Raw genomic sequence first — 18824 nt, forward strand, 5'->3', positions numbered from 1 at the left:
GAGTAATGACAGGACATAAAAGCAATACAGAGGGCACTAACAAAGAATAATTACGCGAATAAGAAACAATCAACAAACAAACATTATAGAATAAATGAACATACATTATTTAAATTACTTTGAAATTATGTATATTTTATCATCAAAGCTATTTACTATGCGAAAAAAGATTGATTTTACTATGGGGCAAAAAATTATGTTTCATTTAAATAATAAAATATCTGGTCAGAACACGGATTTAATAAAGTAACTAGGGTTCCGTAGTCATGCTTCTAAAAAACTGACTTGCCGTAAACCAAATAGAAAAATTATCAAAAACAAAGTTATTTCTTCTGCAAATTAATTATGTCATTATACTGTTTGTTCAAAAATTAAACCGCACTGAATACGTGCATAATATTGTCTTAGTGGATAGCTAGTTAGTTATTGGTCTCACAATAGTCGTGATAATTTTGTTTATAATTTCACGCTATGGTTAATAATATGTATTCTAGATTTTCTCAGTTCTTAAAATAAAGCAGTTTTGGAGTTAGTTTTACCCAGCCTAAAAATGGTACTTATACCATTTTTTTTTCTTATTAAAACTGTCTATGTTTAGGAGATACCGTGAAAGACTTTTTTTAACGATTTTCTATAGCTGTACCTTTTAACTTTCCAGCTTTAAAATTTTGCTGAATAAACTGGCCGCGACACACGGACAGACGGATTGGACGAATCTATAACAGTTACTTATTTTACTACGGAACCCTAAAAAAAACTATCTTTAATGCCACATGTATAACTTGTTACATGTTGCCAACTACGCGTTTTACCAATATTTATTCATTTATTTATCATAGTGAACAGTTTACGACATGAAAGGCTTTATTATTACTAGTGTGACGTTTCAGCGGACAAAGCGGAAACCTTCTGTGTTGACTGACATTAATCTGTGATGCAGTATGAACGGGATTTATCATCAGGAATTGACATTTTCATAATGGCAGATTGTCGAAAACTAGGTGCTACATTAGGTGCTCCGAATTAAAATAATAATTAATATATTGGATCAGTTATCTTGAGAAATAAATAAAGTTTGTATCTAGAGAGTATAGAGTAGCATGGCCTTTAGAGTAGAACTTCTCATTGGTACAAAACACGTCTAAAGAAACTACTTACGGATAACGATATAATTATACAAAGAAATTAGTGTTAGGTACTATTAAGAATAAAAATAGAACACAAATGACGTAGGCGCCACTTAATATTTCATTGGTCCTATCCCATTGCCGCGGTCAACCGATTCGGTTAAGTTCATGATGTTTTACATACTGGTAGTGACAAGGTTTGGTCATTTCTTATTTCACGGACATAATAGATTAATCGTCCCTGAAGCAAGCTTGAAGAAGATATGAGCGTAAAATTTATTTGTGGTAGCGATTTTTTAGGATAGGCATCTGACAGTTTAAACATTATATTTTTCACATATTTTACAATAAAATTTAAGTTAACTATTGTAAAATGCAAATTATATTTTAACACGAAATTACAAATTGTATAATATTTTCCTTGGCAAATCAATATCATAAGTTTAAATTGTTTTTTTACATTAATTCATCAATTATCAATCATACCATATTATTATCAATTCATACCAAATAAATTGTGCTAGTGTTTAAAAAAAAATTTCATGACTTTGGTAGATTAGATTTTTTTCATGAATTAAGTGGTTTTTATTTTTATTCGTATTCGATTAATTTAACGCTTTTGATCGTTCGTATTAGTGTTCGCAATTTAATTTAATGAATTTTAATTGTTTTAAGATTAAATATTATTGATAAAGATTTGTATTCAATTAATTAATGTGAAATATAAGAAATTATTAGTGATGGTACTAACCCTCATAGCTCTAGGGCTCCGTGAATAATCGACGAGTTGACACCTAAAGTCGTAGTGGCCCCACCATCCACTCGCCAAATACTGTGAAGAAAAGAACACAACTGTAAACAAATCGCAATTAAAAAACACCACTGCCCTACCAAAAATTTTTCATTTGAAAATGGCACCATACAGCTGTTATATAATTGCTTTTTTCCCTAAAAAATTATATGCAGTGTTACTCTGGGTGATGAAATTTATGATTTTAACAATACCTCATACATCCAAATTTGTTTTGATATTTGGAAGTTATAGTGGAATAAAGAAACTCACATACGTACACAATAAACCCTGAAAATATTACACACCTTTTTTGGGCAGAGTCGTGTAAAAATAATGAATATGTTAGCATTAAAGTGCGTAGAATTCATCATCATCATCAGTAATCTGCTGCCTAAACGTGAAGGAGGTCGTCATTAGGAGAACTCTCACATATGCCGGTTTTCTCACGATGATTTAGTTATGATTTAATTGCTTAGAACGCACAATACATTACAGCTCCGAAAAGTTGGAAGTCCGTTCCCAAATAGCGAGGTCGAAGCCCTAACCACTGGGCTATCACGAAATGAAATGAAATGAAATGAAATGAAATGAAATCATTTAATTTTGCTAAATGTGAGTAGTAAATGATCGTACATATATAGATGGTCCTTTCACATTTTGCCATTTATGTATGGCGTGCAAAATATGTGGTACTTACAATAAATATAGATTTAAGAAAATAACAAATAGAAATGACCACGACAGTAAAATTTTAAAAACTTATAGTTACATTATCAAAACGTCATAATTCAAAGTAATAGTAATTTATGTCAAATCCCACAGTTATCCAAAAAATCCTTAACACTATAGAAACATTGGTTAATTAAATAGTCAAACAATTTTTTCTTAAATTTAGATATTGGTAGACTTTTAATGTTGTCAGATAGTTTATTATACAAAGTGACAGCCATACAATAAGAATTGCGGGAACATATCTCTAGTCTTCGCCATGGTATTTTTAATTTAAGTTTATGTCGGCGGCGTCCGTTATCAGGCTTCATATCAAATAAATGCACATGTTTCTTTACAAATAGACATGTTTCAAATATATATAAACATGGCAAGGGTAATATCTTTTTTTTTTTAAACAAAGGCTGACACGGAGCTATTATATCCGCGCCACACAATGATCTGATGCATTTTTTTTGTACTCTGAAAGCATTTACGATATCGACAGAGTTACCCCATAGTATTAGTCCATATCGCAGTATAGAAGCAACATAACCATGATAAGCAGTTGTAGCTGCTTCTTCAGAGACTGTATTTCGGAGTCGATATAATGCATATACAAACCTATTAAGTTTTTTACAAATTATTTGTATTTGTTCCTTCCAATTACAATATTTATCAATTGTAACCCCCAAAAAAGTTGCCGACGGCACCACTTTTATTTTTTCATTATTATAATTAATGTTAAGGTTAAGGGATGAGCAGTTATAGGTCTGAAATTCAATTATTTTGGTTTTTTTTAAGTTAACGCAAAGGTTATTTAGATCGAGCCAATGAATAATCTTATTTAGTGCAACATTGATGTCTTGTTCAAGTTCATCTTTTAACTTACTTTCAATTATTAATGTAATGTCATCAGCAAAGAGAATTGTGTCATTTTCAACCGTGTCTGGCAAGTCATTTATATAGAGCAAAAACAGCAGAGGCCCCAAGATACTTCCCTGGGGGACTCCCGATTTGACCTCTTTGTATAACGATCTATGAATAGATTTATGTTTATTTAGTATGGTCGTAATTTCAACACATTGTTGTCGTCTATGGAGATAGCTCTTTAGCCAGTCGTAGCCAGCACCTCGTATACCATATTTATAAAGTTTTTCAAGAAGAATCTCATGGCTGACACAGTCAAAAGCTTTGGACATATCCAGTAGTATAGCAGCAACTGCTCTTTTTTTGTTGAATGCACTGTTTATCTTTTTAATTAAATCAAAGCATGCTAATGTAGTTGAGCAATTTTTTTGGAATCCGTACTGGTTTGCTTTTAGAATCTTGTTTTTATCAATGAAGTCGTTTATTTTGTCAAGCATTACTTTTTCGAGAATTTTTGAAATAATTGGTATAAGAGTTATAGGTCGGTAATTATTCATCTCATTTTTTGCATCCTTTTTATGTATCGGTTTAACAATAGAATACTTTAATTTTTCAGGAAAAGTACCATCTTGAAAAGATAGATTTATTATGTGGCATAATGGCCCTGTTATTGTTGGTGCACAAGTTTTTAAAATCTTCGTTGTAATGCTATCATAACCTGTAGAGTTTGTATTTTTAAGGTTCTTTATCACTTTATACAGGTCATATTCAATAATGGGTGTTAAGAACAAAGTATTAGTGTTAAGTGGTATACTTTTTAAAGAGTTGTAAATATTTGTGGCTTGTTTAAACTTTGTTATGTTAATAAAGTAATCGTTAAATTTCTCTGCAATGGTATGTGGATCATTATGTACAACAGAGTTAATTTTTATTTCATTGATATCATTTAATTTACTGTTACAATTAAAATTATTCTTAATTAATGTCCACGTTGCTTTACATGTATTGTTAGCTCTCTTAATAAATCCTATGCTTCCTATTTTTCGTGACCTAAAGATACAGTGCTTTAAAATTTTTGCGTATCTGGTGTATTTTCTTAAATTTAGTTGTTTATTAGATTTTGAGTATATGTAATTTAAATAGAGATTTCTTTTATTAATACAACACTTTTTTATACCTTTTGTTAACCAACTTGTTTTTATTCCTTTTTTTACTGTTTTAACTAAAATATGTGGGAAACACAGGTCATAGAATAGTGCGAAAATTTCATAAAACTTATTAAATGCTGCATTGGTTTCCGTCTCATCGAATACTTCGCTGAAGGATAGTGATGCGATGCATTTGCAAAATTTGTCTATATTTTCGCGACTATAGTCTCTCTTGCTCTCATACCAGAAGGTGTTATTTTTAAGTTTATTTGCTGTAAATTTACAACCAAGTGTTTGCGCGGTGTCATGATCCGAGAGAGCTAACTGGTGTGTCCGGGGGGTGACTCTTTTATCTTCAATGTTACTTATAATAAGATCTAGACAGCTATTTAGTCTTGTCGGTTTGGTGATGTGATTTCTCATGTTGTAATTATCCAGGATGGACGCCAATTCAATACTATCTCGATTTGTTTTTAAAGTGTCAATGTTAAGATCTCCACAGAGTATTAGCTTCTTATTTTTTTGTTTAGTAATTTTTTGTAGCAAGACATTTAGGCTATTAAAGAAATTATCTACCTTAGATTGAGGTGTTCTATACACACATATGACTGTTAAATTATATATAGGGATATCAATACCACAGCATTCGAACTCATATTGTTTACACATACTAGTAAGATCTAGAGATACACATTCTATATTGCATTTTGTTAAAATACAGGTGCCACCGCGTTTCTTATCACTGCGGCTGTAAATAGCAGACAAGTTATAGTTACTTATACATAGGTTCTCGCTAAGGTCACTTCTAATAAAAGTTTCGGAGAGACATATAATATGAATTGCGCCGAGAGAGGATTCGAGCTCTTTGATCGCTATTTCTAATGAATCTTTCTTATTAAGGACACCTGCAATATTCTGATGCAGTATATTAAATGTGGTTGTGTTATTAATCTTGTCTGTTTTATTTAGGACTCCAGCTATGTTTTGGTCTCCAGCTATGTTTTTGTGAAGGATTCCAAACTGTTTAGAAAATTTACTGTAGTCGCGTTTAGATTGTTAGAGTCAGTTTTATTGTGAATAGTTGTAGTATTTTTATTTGTTTTTAAGAAATAATAAGGAATTGTACCTTTACGTTCATACGGGGTTTTGAAAGTGTCGTGTTTTGCTTTATTTTTATTCATTTGAATAAAATAGTAAGGTATAGTCCCTTTTTTTGGCTGTGCAGCAATTTTGCGATTATTGTGATAGTTTTTCGTTGCTTCTATAATGGACGTTAGATATAATCGTTCATATTCTTTACAGTTTATTTCATGACATAAGGATTTACAAAACTGATGACTGAAATTTTTTGAGGGTAAATTTACATATTTTACATATTTAAAATTTTGTACAATAGTTCTAAGGGAGTGATTCAGTTTATATTCATTTAAATATTTATTTTTGAGCACATTAAGTAGAATTACATTGGTATTATTTAACACGCGTATCGCAGAGTATACATTGTTTATAATGGCATTACAATTACTATCATTATGTCCAACTAATAATATAACAAAGTCTTTTGAAGTCAATTTTGAAGAGATTGTCATACAATTTTCAAGAATATTTTCTGTAGATGCATTTTGCTTTGTGAAGCAAGTCACAATATAGTTAGTTTTGTTTAGGGAATCAAGATAATCTGTCATTTTCTCTCCTAGTCCGACGCTGATATCACTATCACTTAGTATGATAATATTCTGTTTATTAGGTTTTTCCGTGTTAACTTTTCTATTTTCTAAACTTTTTTTTTTCAGATTCGTTTCATCACTGTTCTTCGGGTTTGCTGAATGTCTCATATTTCTATTTACCAAATTTTTCTTTTCCTGTTTTTTTATTTCATCCCTTTGCTCCGAGTTTCCTGAGTGTGTCATATTGCTACTTTCCAGAAATTTCTTTTCAAGACTTTTTGTTTCATCATCAAAAGAGTTTGTTTGTGATGTCCGGGTTCCTGCAGAATTTTTTTCTTCTATTTGCTTCTTCAGCTTTGAGATTTCCATTTTTAGTTCGGCTATTTCTTCGTAAGCGCTTTCTAGTTGGGAAGACAGCATCGTAATTTCTTGTTTCAGATCTGCTTGTGAATTGTCAGTAGTTGATAGGTCCGGTAGGCTACAAGTGCTGACGTCTTTTAATGTCGAGTAGTGCAGGTCTTCCATCGAACTACATATTGTGACATTTTCCAAAGATGCGTTAAGTGATTGTACAGGTTTTATCATTTCTTTTTTGTTAGCTGAAGTCTGTGTGCCTGAAGTCGATGCTTCGTGTTTGTTTTGGATTTTCCTACAGTTATAACATTTCCACTTCATTTTGGTAATTGATGACATGGTATTAAATCTCTTTAGTGTGATGCTAGCACATTTTAAATCGAGTAAGTTGCTGCATCCAGCACAATGTAGATATTCAGTAGTCTTTATTGTGTGCGTGCACATCGAGCATGTTACGGTTCGTCTTGGTCTTGTAGGCATTTTTAGTTATTTATATTATCAAGTTCTTAAAAGTACAGTATTGGATGTACAATTATATACACATAAAGCCGAGCACCCCGTTCTCCGAGAGTGAGGCCTGACACTCTAAGCCGAAGTAGGTATCTATTTTATGATTGTTACCACTACACCATTGTGGATTTGTCTTAGCTGACGAAAATTGTGTTTAGGTTCCTCTTAGTTAGTTCAAATATAGTTTTCCAATAAAATTACTGATTTCGTAAAAAAACAAATTATATTTGCTGTAGTACTTTTTTATATTTTTTTGACTTTTTTTGTGAATTTTGATATAAAATTTTTCCAATATAACTATATTGCACCAATATTGTATGTTGATATTACTTTATACGTGGAGTGCCATCTATCGCTATACTTGTGAAAACATTTCGTAAGATGGGTGGTCGTCGATCGATTTCTCTGAAGATAATAAATTACGGTTAACATACATACGGTTAACATACATACAATAAACGTAGGCTAGTTTTAAAACTAGTATTCAAATATTATTTATTTAAACCTTGTGCCACTGTTATAACAAAGCAACTCATGTGACCTCGAGGTTATATGATAGTTTTATAATAGATATTTTATCCAATGTTAATAAAATTAAAGGATAGAATCGTGGGACAAGTTTTGTCCCTCATTTGAATACCAATCAATCATACTCAATGGAATTTTGTAGATATTTAAGAACTAATATCTATGTCTATGGTTTTCCAGATTTCCGTTGAAATATTCAGTTTCATTTCAAAGTTCAGGTCTCAAGAATTTACATTCAAAACTTTAAACCCGTATTTAACTTTAAGAGAGATGGAGAGACAATCGTAAATGTTTTGTAATTTGAAATAAAAAATAAATAAATAACACCAATCAAATCGAAAGACGTCAAGCGAAGCTCGATTGCACCCAGGTAAGTTACTAAATACAAAAAAAACTTGATCAAATTATCATAGCGAACAATTTTTTTAGATTAGTTTGCTATAAATCTAGCAGCTAGCTGTTTATGTTTACCTTTACATTATGCTAATAAGATAACAAACTTAAAACCACTGTGTAAGAAATCAAATCAAATTGTTTTATTTATCAATTAATCTTATGTTGCACTAGCTTATACTCCCGACTTCGCCCGCGTGGACTACACAAATTTCAAACCAATATTTCACCCAATTAGAGGTTGAATTTTCAAAAATCCTTTCTTAGCGGATGCCTACGTCATAATAGCTATCTGCAAGCCAAATTTCAGCCCGATCTGTTCAGTAGTTTTGAGCTGTGCGTTGATAGATTAGATCAGTCAATCAGTCAGTCAGTCACCTTTTCCTTTTATATATAGATTAAACAGACTATGAAAAGTTGAAGACTGGTAACACTGTGTTGTACAAAGCGTTACTATTATTATTATACAAATAGAGAATAGGAAAACATGTATCATAAAATAACACAACACATCATATTTTATATACTGATATTAGTATACTGATATTATTAATGCAAAAGTGCGTCTTTCTTTAACCTTTTTAACTATCTATCCGTTTAATTGCGTTTGATACAGAGATACCTAGCTCACGTCTCAGGTACAGATAAATTATATATGCTATTTTTTATCCCAGAAAATAAAGAGTATCCACAGTTTCTTAAAAACCAAAATCCACGCAAACGAAGGCGCGGACATCATCTAGCATTAATTATATTTGTACAAGTAATTTTTAATCGTAATGGTCCTCGAGATGTTTGTTAGTATTTTTATGGATAACCGTAAAATAATTTATTTATGAATTTAATAAGCATAATAATTTTATAAGATATTTGTGTTCACTTCCTTATTTTTCATCATCATAATAATACACGAAGCCCGCGCCGCGTGGATATAGGTTTTTTAAAAGATACTGTAGATTTACCGCGGCAAAAAATAGCCTATGTCTGTCTCCAGGATGCAGGCTCATTGTGTATTTAGATTTTTAAAATACCCTGGGAACTCTTCTATTTTCCGGACGAAAAATTGCCTATGTCCGTTCTCCGGATGTACCAAATTCGCCAAAATCAGTTAAACAGTTGGGCCGTGAAAAGCTTGCAGACAGAGAGACACACTTTCGCATTTAACTATATATGCTATTGGTATGGATATGAATTGTAAGGCAAAATTCTTGTCACGCGCGCTCTTAAATCACCAAAATCGTTAGGTACCTACTGTTACCTATACTTCCGTCTCTTTTAATGTTTAATGTATAATATATTATAAGATAAAAATCGCAGTTTAAAGATATATTCTAGGACAATAACTTGAATCTTATGACATCAAGAAAATAAGGAAATACTTTGAAATTACAAAGTATTTTTTTTTGCCCGTGCTATTTTGATTTTACTTGACGTTATTCCTCACTGGCCTCAGCAAATTTTTCCTTTTTGCAAACATCGCTTAGAATTTCAAACTACAATCAATATCACGTTATATATCGAACTAATAGTTACGAACGAATTATGATAATAACATTTTGCTTTTACTGACGGTCAAAGTTTAACCGTAACCGTGACGTAACTTTAACTGCCTATCATGTAACTGTACCTTAAATAACAAATAGTTGTTTTTGGTTTTTTTAACCTGGTATTTCTTTTGTTTGATTTCAGTTTTAAGCGGGATAAACCAGGAACCCAGGAATCCTGGACCAGGTTGCTAAACCTACCTTACCCGAGGGTACAAAATAGGAAACTATCTCGATAAATTTCTATTATGTGGGTTTGGTTTTAGTTTCCAATTCATATTTTTTCATATTCATTTATTTATTGTTAACTGCTATTATAAGTTACGGAATATTATTATCTTCGATTTACTCAGTTTTTAGATTTACTGACATAAAATGGTATAGAATAGAATAAACTTTTACAAGTGCTTTTGAATCGTCAGGTAGTTTAATTTATCACTGGTTCTATTTAATCTATATTATCAATAGTTGAGAATTGTGATTGCATTTATAGCGTACATGTAGAGTTAGCCCTGAAATTTTAGGTAATGAAAAGTATAAATTTGGCTCACCTCATAAAATATCCACGCACTGAAAATGGTTTGTGCCATATTATAGACTACGAGTATATTCCTAAGTTCGAAGGGTTTGCGGTTAGCCATCAGCGTTGGGCCAATCTTTCGCGCGCACACCGCGTAGCATAAACACGCCGCCAACGTTGGCCAGGGTGACGACATCATTGGCCAATCCTTTACCCTGGGATCTGAAACAATAAAATATCAAAATATAAACAACGTTATCTTAAACTCTATATTGTGCTTATCACATAGGTAAATATTAATCATTTCCGTCTAATCTTAATGAAAAATGCGAGGGTCAGTAATATGATATTACTTAAATATAGTGCGCGCTATACAAGTAATCACTGTCACTGAAGTTGCAGCACGACGCGTTTGGTCAGGTCATAGACTAATGATATTGAGATCTCCGCCGGGATAGAGGTAAACTTAGGAAGGTGGTGGAACTCATAACAGGGCTTAGCCCACAAAACAAGCACCTTTTCGTTATAGGTGTTGAGTTATCGATAGTCCTCTTGCACGCACAGCAGAATGAAACGTTTAAGTGCGGAAACCAACCCAGAGTGAAGAAGAAGAAGAAGCTAAGATCTGTTTTTGTACAATACCCAGTCATACGCCTTGTGTTCAGATTGACTACTTGTTTTTTGCGCACTATACCTACTACGAGTTTTTTAAATCTCAAAAAAATTAAGGCAATCACTGTAAAACCTGCCTGCGATATTGCGTGGATTTACTTTAGTTTTTTTTAATTAGGATTCACACTAAGAAAAGATTTTCAAAAATTCAAGCCGGGTGTACCGGAATGAGGTAGCTAATTAGGGTATATAAAGGGAATTAAAAGTTTTAAATTAATTTTAGTTTTTTATTGAACTTGCCGAACGAATGCCTAATTTTTGACCGATGTCTTTTGGCCGTGCATCTCAAGTTATAAATACGAATTTCACAACAATTAATAAATAATTGTATTATCTCGAGTTTAATCTCTTCCTTTAGTGATTAAATCTTCGCGGTCTTAAGTTCAACTGATGATTAAAATGAGGTTTTGACAGTTTTTGCGTGGAAAATTAGTAAGGTTTAAAATAAACACGCACTCAACGTTTTTTTTGGTAATACCCGTCGGGATATCTACTCATGTGTCAGTGTTTCAGCGGGGATTAACATCCGGTTATTATAGTTTTACCAGAAAGTCATCAAAATCATGCAAATATGTAATGACGGATTTCACGATATTAATACAAGGTCAATATCTTCTTTTAGTGATTAAATCTTTACGGTCTTAAGTTTAACTGATGATTAAAATGAGGTTTTGACAGTTTTTGTGCGTGTAAGGTTCAAAATAAGTAAACACCCATTTATCGTTTTTTTTTGTGGTAATACCTGTCAGGGTTCCAACGGGGGTTAACATCCGGTTATTAAGTCATACAAGAAAGTCATTAAAATTGTGCAAATATGCATATGTACCTACATGGGGTTACTCGTTAGTACCAATGCCAAAACGTTATTGATTGTTTTGCGATCTATTTTATAGGTCAAGAAGCACCGAAGGCGAGATGAGTGAGGCCAACCAGCTATATGACGGATAGCGATACCGTACGACGGCTATAATTTACAAGTATTAAACCGAAAACAGTCCAATGTCACGTTCCTTTGCGGAAATCATCAAAATTAGCATTTGCAAGTTCGTAAGCTGTTTCAATACCCTTGAATTTTCGATCAATGTCATTATTAAGATTTTTAATCAAAAAAATGGTATCAGCTACACACTTTGTAATTAAATAAATGCCATTGACTTATTAAACATAATTTTCAAAACTTCTCTATTTTTTAGCTACTGTAATATTCGCTAGCTATTAGGGCGAAAAATAACATTGATCCCTTTTCAAATTAGCATCACTTACAACCAGGTGAGATCGCAGTCAAGTAATAACTTGTACTAATATTATAAAGAGGTAATGTCGTTAAGTTTGTTTGTAGGGGGTAATCTCTGGAACTACTGAATCGATTTTGAAAATTCTTTCACCAATAGAAAGCTACATTATTCCTGAGTGACATAGGCTAGTATATTATATACACGCGGGCGAAGCAGCGGGGATCAGCTAGTGAAATATAAAGAGTGAATAGGCACCTTCTAGGCAAACGCTTCCCATCTTAGGCCACATCATCACTTCCCATGAGGTGTGATCGTGGTCAAGCGTGCGCCTATAATGAATAAAAATAAAATAAAATAAATCTTTGGTAAAGCAATGGCTATGTAATCTTTTGTGTGTGGCAATGGGTAGGGTAAATAGTTTGAAAACCGATAGACGTTAGGTTAGGGTCCTATGGTACAAGAATGGCGATTGGCGACCTCGCACCGGAAAGCGCAGTGTTGGAAGTCCTCCCAGTCCCACTAAGCGGACAAACGACATCAAACGAGTCGAGTCACTGGGGGCCACGTGGCGTGTGGAAGTCCCTAGAAGAGACTTATGCCCAGCACTGGACGTCTATCAATTGACAATGATGATAATTTGTTAAGTAAATAATTATGTACCGACGTAGATAATTCCGTATTTTTAGAAATCAAAATACCTACCTACATCTAAAAGGTTCTTATCACTTTTTTAAATAGGTATACAATTGGCTCATTTGATCGAGTATGTGTATAATGTAGCAAACAAACAAAAATATAACAAGCAAATATTTAAGTGTTATTGATGACATAATGTACCCATACGATATTTATATTGTAGCTTTAGTAGGTATCCACGTGCCGGAACTAGAAAAAAAAACAAGGAACTATGTTTTTCGTGCCGGTTTTTGTAAAGACGGGACGGGCGATGTGTTCTTATCAAAACCAGATTATTTAGTAAAATTCAAGTAGAAGTTATGTGTTGTGTATATCTAGTGGCCGATTCAGCAGATTGTATCAAATACAAACTGGCAAAAAGCTAACATTACAACCTTCAATTTAGGTATACTTAATATACATATATAACGTCAATTACTACTACTCAATTCAAACAAATATTAACATTTCCCGGTAAACGAGATTTGAAGTGTTCAATTTGCGTCATTCTTCCATTATTGATAATGTCCTTGTCCAATATGTAATAAATAAATCAAAACAAACATGCGAAGTTGTTTGTGAATACAAAAAAAAAACTAGAAAAGTTTCAATACTTAAATTATGTAGATACCCAATTTTATTATGATCCGAAAGGTCGAAAACCTTGGGAATACGACCATTCATACAATTTTTTTGATGGAAAGTTTCGTTACATACTTATTCGTCAGTCTATATATAAAAATTTAGCTTCCGTATGTTTGTGTCTGCAGAACTTTAAAAGTAGTCGACGGATTAACTTGAATTTTTTTACTATGTTGCATATAATAATATATATGGTATTTAAGTGTTTTCACTTAAGTATATACTTTTTATCCCGAAGCTTTCCCGAAGTCCCGAAGAACGGGAATTATTAGGCTGAGCCAGAGCGAAGCGTGGCCGGGTTTATCCAGTTTTGTATAAAAAAATATGTCTGTTTGTACGTTACCTATGCGTTCGTGCATCGTTCATCCGATTGAATTTAAACTTTGTACCGTCGCTATTGACACTTTTGTGAAGGTTTCTGGAATTACGCGCGAGTCGCATTGCAATGCAACGCATGTCGGACATTAGCTAGTATAATAAATAAATTGTTCTTAACATTCAAGCAATATTTATTAACTAGCTAATGCCTGCGACTTCGTACGCGTGGATTTAGGTTTTTAAAAATCCCGTGGGAACTCATCAATTTTCCGGGATGAAAAGTAGCCATGTCCTTCCCCGGGATATAAGCTAACTCTGTACCAAATTTCATCAAAATCGGTTGAACGGTTGGGCCGTGAAAAGCTAACAGACAGACAGACAGACACACTTTCGCATTTATAATATTAGTATGGATTATGAATAAATATTAGGATTTAATATGAATATTTATTCATTATGAATAAATAATATAATTACCAATCAGTAATTATTTTACTTTACCGACCATATTATTATGTTTGAGGTTTCATTCCATTACTAAAGGTTCGTACGCACCTGAGCGGCGCGGCGCGGCGCTTCAGCGAGCTGCACGTCGCGGCACAGAGCTTCAAAATATCATTTCTATCATTTTGTATGGCGCATATCGCACTAGAGCGGCGCTGCACAGCGCTTCACCGCGCGTTGCCGCGCGGCACGGCTGGAGAGAATATTTTGAAGCGCAGCGAAGCGACGCGCAGTGCAGTGACGCTAGTGCGACATACCCAGCGGCGCGGCGCGGCGCTTCGCGCTCGTACGCGAACGGGTATAAAAGTGACGCGCAAGTGACGCGAGGTGCCGCGTACTGAAGTTGTAGTGCGGTAGGCACCGTCGAGCGGCCTGAGGTGACGCGTTCTGCAGTCGGACTGAAGCGCCGCGCCGCGCCGCTCAGGTGCGTACGAACCTTAATAGTCCGTGACAGGTTGAGATAGCTCAATCGGCGTATGAGGCGGGGGCGCGCCCCGCACACCCGCACGTCACCCGCGCTCGCCCACACCGGCCGCACAGGTGTGCGGGGCGTTACCTTCCCGATTGCCATCTCGACCTACGCGTGCTATACACGTACGTGAGATTATTATTGGCGTTAGTTGCTCATGTCTTGGCATAGCGGAATGCCATATTTAAACCAAGAACTGAATAGGCTAAAACTTACTCGTATCTACTAATGGGGAAATTATAAATTTGAACCCGAGACCTCCCGCTTATAAAACAGCGCTCAGCACTGCGCCAGGGAGGTCGTCAAACAGATCTTATTACTAGAGAATTCGTGTAGATGATATCTGACGAGAGTAACGAACTAGCGCATCTGTTTGTAACACTGCGTAACATCGCTAAGCAACTTATGTATAGCTAGAACGCTTGCAGTAAGTACTTTGCCAGTGTAAGGCACTTCAAACGTAGATGTTACAGATTTATCCTATTAAAAACATGTTGCATATCTCATCTCAAAAAAAGGTAGGTAGTGGGATGTCAGGTACCTTGAAAAATGTTGTAGGGGTGGTTTAATTTTTTTACGCTTGTTGTATGTGCTTCTTTATAAAGTTTATAACAATACATTTTTTTAAATCTTAGCAATATATTGCCATTAATGTCTGAATGCTATAACTGCTTATCAAATCTGTCTACCTATGCGTTATCGATGTAATATATTATTACAGACATGGCACAAAAACATACGTTGGTTGGTTAATGGGTGGTTAATAAATAATAGTTATGTTAATCAAGCATGTGAAAAATGGGCGGTACTGAGGTACTGTCTGTTCAGAGTTATTTTACCATGACTACCTCCGACATTTGTCATCGTATGGTGACATTACTTCCTTTGAAGCATTTGAGTACCAGAATAGTGTTACAATAGTGTAACTTTTTCACACGTAAATGCATAATATTATGTGTATATATATTTTACAGCAATAGTAGTATCATAATCTAAATATATAAAAGGAAAAGGTGACTGACTGATCTATCAACGCACAGCTTAAACTATTGGACGGATCGGGCTGAAATTTGGCATGCAGATAACTATTATGACGTAGGCATCCGCTAAGAAAGGATTTTTGAAAATTCAACCCCTAAGGGGGTGAAATAGAAGTTTGAAATTTGTGTAGTCCACGCGGACGAAGTTGCGAGCGTAAGCTAGTTAAATTAATTACCTAAAAATGTTGAGCTTTTATTTGTCATCCTGCTCCTACATGAATTCACTGCCTGACTGACTGCTTCACTTCATATGCAGTAATTAGTTAATCATTCAAGAAACTTAAGTGCAACAGTATTTCAGTTTTTAATTTTGGTTTAGCTCCAATACGCCCCTATTCAGAAAACAACAAAGGTTTCAAACCTATTATTTTGTTTTCGGTTACGGAACTCCAAAGCATGCCAATCTTCATCATCATCATCAACCGATAGACGTCCACAGCTGGACATGGTTTTCATAGGCTTGTAGATACTAAAAGAGATTTTTATTTATTTTTACGCATAATAGTTTTTGATATATCATGCAAAATGTCGAGAAATTACGACTGTAGTACGGAACCCTCGGCGCACTCGGCAGGTTTTTTAAAGTTATAGGGTGGCTTTAGCAAATTAACTTAGGCATTGAGAGGTCAACAACATTTACAAGAAATAGGTACAACGAACGCATTAAATAATTAAATTATTTATTAGCGTCTAGGTCAGTTCAGTAGTTTACCTTTAATCCACTACAATTGACGAACAATTTATTGACCGGTAACGCTCTATAAGAAAATAAAGACGGTAGGGGCTACCGACCCCAATGTTAGTTTATTAACCAAGGATTTATAGGACAAGTATATGTAAGTATAATATAACTTACATATTCTTGTCCAGACATGCCTTATTGATTGATCTATAAGGCACATCCTATCTCTGCATGGGGTTTTAGAAATTTGGACAGTAGACTCCTTTTATACCGTAAGCATCTACTAAGAAAGGACTGTTTGGAAATTCCATTTTTAAGGGGGACAAGTTTGTATGCAAGTCCGTCAATTCTCAAGTTATATTGATGAAAAGTGGTATTTCGGTTGTCGGTAAAAAATGAAGAAATATCTATTACACAATTTTTGGAAATTTCTCTCCTAAGGGGGTCAAACAGGGGATGAAAGTTTGCATGAAAGTCGGTCATTTTCCTAATTATATCTACGAAAATTGATATTTGAGCTTTCGGTCAAAAATGTATAGTACGCGACAGATCGAGGTGGAAATAGGGACGCTCCACACACCTGCACGTCACCCTCGCTATCGCGTGCGGGCTCTACGGGGGTGTGCGGGGCGTCTCCGGCCCGAATGCCATCTCGACCTGTCGCGTACTATAGATTTCAGGGTATTTCGATATTGCCGATTTTCAAAAATTCAATTCGAGGGAAGCCGAGGCGGGTCGGCTCTTCGACGCGATAAAATTTGGATGGAAAGTAAGGTCCAAGCGTACCGACCTAATTATTATTTGTTCATAGTTAACACTTTACTCCCTACGTTCTTCTCTATAGGTACTCTTACTATCTTCAATCTATAAGAGATCTCAAGATCTCAATTCTATTATACATATATATGATATAGGTACAAAGTGAAGCCAATAGACGAGCTGTCCCTAAGAAAAATAATATTTTTCACATAGGTAGTTATGTAAACACAAAAAAAGTTGGAAAACTGTGTTACCTATATATATATACAAAATGTGAGAAAATAAACAATTAGTCTTGCAATACATTAGCAACATAATCTCGTGCGAGAATCTCTTTGATGGTGCAGCTATAGAGATCTGGAGGCTTTTAATGAAACCTACTTCTTATGGAGCTACTGAAACCGCATTCATGTTATACAACTATCACGTATGTGTAAAAATATATACTGTATGTTTTAAACACATAAAACTAAATAAGCCTATACATATAACCGAACCAGGTAGCATAGTTAAGGAAACCGTAACAAAAAGATCAAGACGTTACGGTTAAATAAGATTGTGTACCTATAAATGTAAATAATAGAGTATACAGTACCTAATTAGAGGTTATGAACTGATATGATCTAAACATCGCGTTATTTTTTCCAAGTTTTAAATTCAACTAACATAAATTTATAATAATATTATAAGGATTTCATAAGTTATACCTCTGTTATTAATGCTCATAAATTTTTTATTTCTGTGAGTTTTATTAAGCAAGTTTTGAGTTAACTTACCACTCCGATTATCAATTAAATCCTTGTACCAAGCGTAGAGGCTGTCCATCTTTGGATTAGTTTTTCCTACTAACTAATTATATCTGAAACAAAGAACAAGTAAATTAACATAAAACTTAAGAACAGTTTAATTTATTCACGACTAGCTGATACCCGCGACTTCATTCGCGTGGATTTTTAATCCCTGGGAACTATTTGATAAAATCCAGGATAAAAAGTAGCCTATGCCATTCTCCAGGTCTTTAACTATACCCATGCAAAAAATCACGTCAATCGGTTGCTCCGTTGCAACGTGATTGAAGGACAAACCAACAAACCAAGAAACAAACACATTTTCGCGTTCATAATATGGGTAGTTATACCAATCCATAAAATAAAATCATCGTCCTCACATTAATTGTGTAGGTACTCTCGGTTGAGAGTTGGAATTATAAAAACACAACTTAATACAACGTTAAAAGTAACTTGTAGCAAGTTCAGAAGTCCACACACTCAGAATATTACAAGAATTGAGTGTCGCTAAGTCACTACTTCTTGTGCTGCGCCCCTGTCACAGTTCACAACTTCTATTAAACGTCGAGGCTTCGATGTCATTGGCAGGCGTCAAACATTAGTACATTTGACGCAGGTAGCCCTATTTGTCTTTGATTTTACGTCACCATAGCCTAATATTTGACATATCTTCGATTCAGGATCAAACCGAGAGTTCCCTCGCTCTAGTTCACTCTGCCCCTCTGTTTAATAAAACTTTTATTAACTGAGATAGGGTATGTGCGAAGTGGGATTAGATAATAATTGGGTCAGCTAATGTATAGGCGCGGTAGCCCCCTTGGAGAGGCGTTCGTGACTAAGTACCGCTAGAGAGTCGCTGTGGAATTGTGATAATTAGA

The 18824-nt window shown here is 34.3% G+C and overlaps 1 protein-coding gene across 2 annotated transcripts in view; it reads right to left on the bottom strand.

Annotated features, from left to right (window-relative positions):
• Nucleotides 1-18824, bottom strand: part of LOC117982302 (very long chain fatty acid elongase AAEL008004-like) — a 70230-nt gene that overhangs the window by 23518 nt on the left and 27888 nt on the right. For both annotated transcript variants that reach the window (XM_034968643.2, XM_034968644.2), the window contains 3 exons: nt 17935-18017; nt 10194-10384; nt 1879-1959 (listed from right to left, as the gene is read on the bottom strand). In XM_034968643.2, the coding sequence (XP_034824534.1) occupies nt 1879-1959; nt 10194-10384; nt 17935-17983 (321 nt within the window). In that variant the 5' untranslated portion in view covers nt 17984-18017. The remainder of the gene's footprint in view (nt 1-1878; nt 1960-10193; nt 10385-17934; nt 18018-18824) is intronic.

Source organism: Maniola hyperantus, chromosome 5 (assembly GCF_902806685.2).
Source record: "Maniola hyperantus chromosome 5, iAphHyp1.2, whole genome shotgun sequence".
NCBI lineage: Eukaryota > Metazoa > Arthropoda > Insecta > Lepidoptera > Nymphalidae > Maniola > Maniola hyperantus.